This window comes from Notothenia coriiceps, unplaced genomic scaffold (genome assembly GCF_000735185.1).
Source record: "Notothenia coriiceps isolate Sejong01 unplaced genomic scaffold, NC01 NC01_scaffold00023873, whole genome shotgun sequence".
Taxonomy (NCBI): Eukaryota; Metazoa; Chordata; class Actinopteri; order Perciformes; family Nototheniidae; genus Notothenia; species Notothenia coriiceps.
The window spans coordinates 532-3,125 of record NW_011356574.1 but is presented as its reverse complement, the minus strand read 5'-3'; the positions used below and the strand labels follow the sequence as shown (position 1 = coordinate 3,125).

At 36.8% G+C, this 2,594-nt stretch overlaps 1 protein-coding gene across 1 annotated transcript; it reads left to right on the top strand.

Moving 5' to 3' along the window:
- Window positions 1-431: 431 nt before the first annotated feature.
- LOC104954788 (L-selectin-like) lies at window positions 432-2,341 on the top strand (the record flags this gene model as incomplete). Its single annotated transcript, XM_010781980.1, has 3 exons — window positions 432-505; window positions 794-963; window positions 2,137-2,341. Coding segments are annotated over exons 1-3 (412 nt in total), but the record flags the coding sequence as incomplete, so codon positions are not given.
- Window positions 2,342-2,594: the final 253 nt, after the last annotated feature.

The following is a 2,594-nucleotide window of genomic DNA, read 5'->3' as shown; positions in this document are numbered from 1 at the left end:
TGCGTAATGTTAGCTAGTTAGCTAAACTGTTAACATTGGCTAGTTAGCCTGATAATGTTTACTTGTTAATGTTTACTTGTTATCTAGATAGCTAACGTTACTATACATAGTTTACACCAAAATAGTGTTTTCAAAAAATTTCCTTATATACTATTTTGGACTATTTTCGTGTCAACCTTCCGCCCAGTAACTGATTCGAAGGGCTACTGTAGCTTTAAATGATCCCAAATAAAATGCATCGTGTACAATGAATGCTCTGAGTGCTTCACTGGAAAAACTAAAACCGGTGCAGAGGTTGGACAATGGGCGGGGCTACATCAGGTAAATATGCTTATTACCTTCCTAATATGCAAACAAGAATGACGTCACAAATGAATCCAGGTGATACAAGCCATGTATGTGTAACACTCAGTTATAACAACAGTTGTCATCCGAAGCCACGCATTGAAACAATCAGAGCAAACTAAGATGGACGTAGTTCTACTGCTTATCATGGCTGCTGCAGGCAAGTGTTTCAAATGATATATTTTTTGTTTATATATTGATTATTTTCAAAAGATCTGAGGCACATGAAAATAATAATTATAGAGGACATCTCGGATTCTTGATAAATAGAATAATTAATTGCATTGTAGGCTGTAGATTTGTCCAAATGTTTTTTAAGTGACCTCTTAAAAAAGAACTAAAGGAATTGCAGTTAAAAGTAATGATTTCTGTTTAAAAACATCCTAGCACACTAAAATGTAATTAGTCAGATTACAGCCTGAATAAATGTTTATCTGTGTCTCTACAGGGCTGAGTGCTGTCTCATCATTTGTTGACTGTCAGTACTATTTTGTTCATGAAATGAAGAACATGACCGAAGCACAAAGTTACTGCAGAGAGAAATACACAGACCTGGCCACTGTACACAGCGTGGAGCTTGTGAAGCTCCTGAAAGACAGTTTCGGTTCAAATACATCGGTAAGAAAATGGATAGTGAGTTTACTTGTTTGTTTTAATTCAAAGCAATTTTCTAACTTTTATGCTGGTGACAGGGTTTGAACTTTATAAAATGTGACCCTACATAGTAACTTGCAACTAAACTGTAGTGGTGTAAAAAGTAGAAAAATGCCCATCAAGTGCAGTAGAGTAAAGTATAAAGTGTTTTGGTACCACTTTACAATAAGACTACCCTTATAAAGGGTTTACGAATAGTTTGTAATTTATTTATTAATTAGGTTGTGAACACTTTATAAGACATGAGATAAACAGGGCAACTGTGACCGGTTGCTTGCCAAATAGTGAGCCCACATTTATCTGTACCGCTAAGTCTGATATTGGCTACTTAGCTTACTTCGTCTCCTTCATCAGCCAGCATCCTTGGTATCTGTTGCTCACTGAGTTGATTCTCGCTAAGTAGCCAATATAATGCTTAGTCATCTTGCCAAATAGTGAGCCTGTATGTTAGGGAGGTGTGTGGCGCAGTGGATTAGTGCGTTTGTGTTCGTATCAGGGGAGCACAGGTTCTAACCCTACTTCAGTCAGCATGTCGTTGTGTCCCTGAGACACTTCACCCCAAATTGCTCCTGTGGGGATTGCCCACAGTATTCAGTATGTAAGTCGCTTTGGATAAAAGCGTCTAACAAGTAACATGTAATGTAATGTTAGAACTGGTTTATAAATGGTTCTTAATGATTAATAAAGTGTTTACAAACTAATTCACAACCTTAAATCCTTTATAAGGGTAGTCTTATTGTAAAGAGGTACCAGTGTTTTAGTATAAAACTCCCTTATTGTGTTTCAGACACTTTTTCAGCTGCAGTGGAGTAACAATAACAAACGGAGGGAATTTTGAAGAAAGACTGAAAGTATGAAAAATGAAGTCTTGAATGTACTTAAAATAAACGTTTGTATAAACTTTTACACAGAACAAGGAATGTGGAGCTCCTACCCGTTTCAATATTCATATGGGAAAAATGTGCACCTGTCCTGTTAGTTTTTCAAATCGAAATTGGTTGTGAAAGTAAAGCAAAGCAATTGTAAAATCCTGTAATAAAGTTTAAGAGGATTAGACAAATATGTAACAGACTTACATCAGCTTGAAAAGTTACATTATAGTGTAATTATTAATACTGTGATTAAAATCGCTTTCAGAAAGCCTGGATAGGGCTGTACGATGACCGGGACACCTGGAGTTGGTCACTGTCAAACACAAGCTTCAACAATTTTGCGAAGACTGAGTTAACACCAAGCAACTCTGACAGACGAGAACACTGCACACTTAACAGCTCTGTTGATGAACTATGGGATGCTGGTGGTTGTGAAGAACACTTCAATGCAATCTGCTTTGACGTCAGTGGTAAGACTATTAACTTAACACTAGAACCGCCAGGGGTCGCTGTATACCTAAAACTGCCAACGGGTAAAATGCACCCGCTATTATAATTAATTGATTTTCAAGGTACAATGTTCTCTTATTTATCATACTAGAACACAGGGTTAACAGTGAGTTTTGATCACACAGTGATGAAACTTATACCAATAGAATCTGTGGACTCTCAGCTTTCTTATGATATCTAGTGTGAAGATAGCATGAAGTACAAAATATTGCT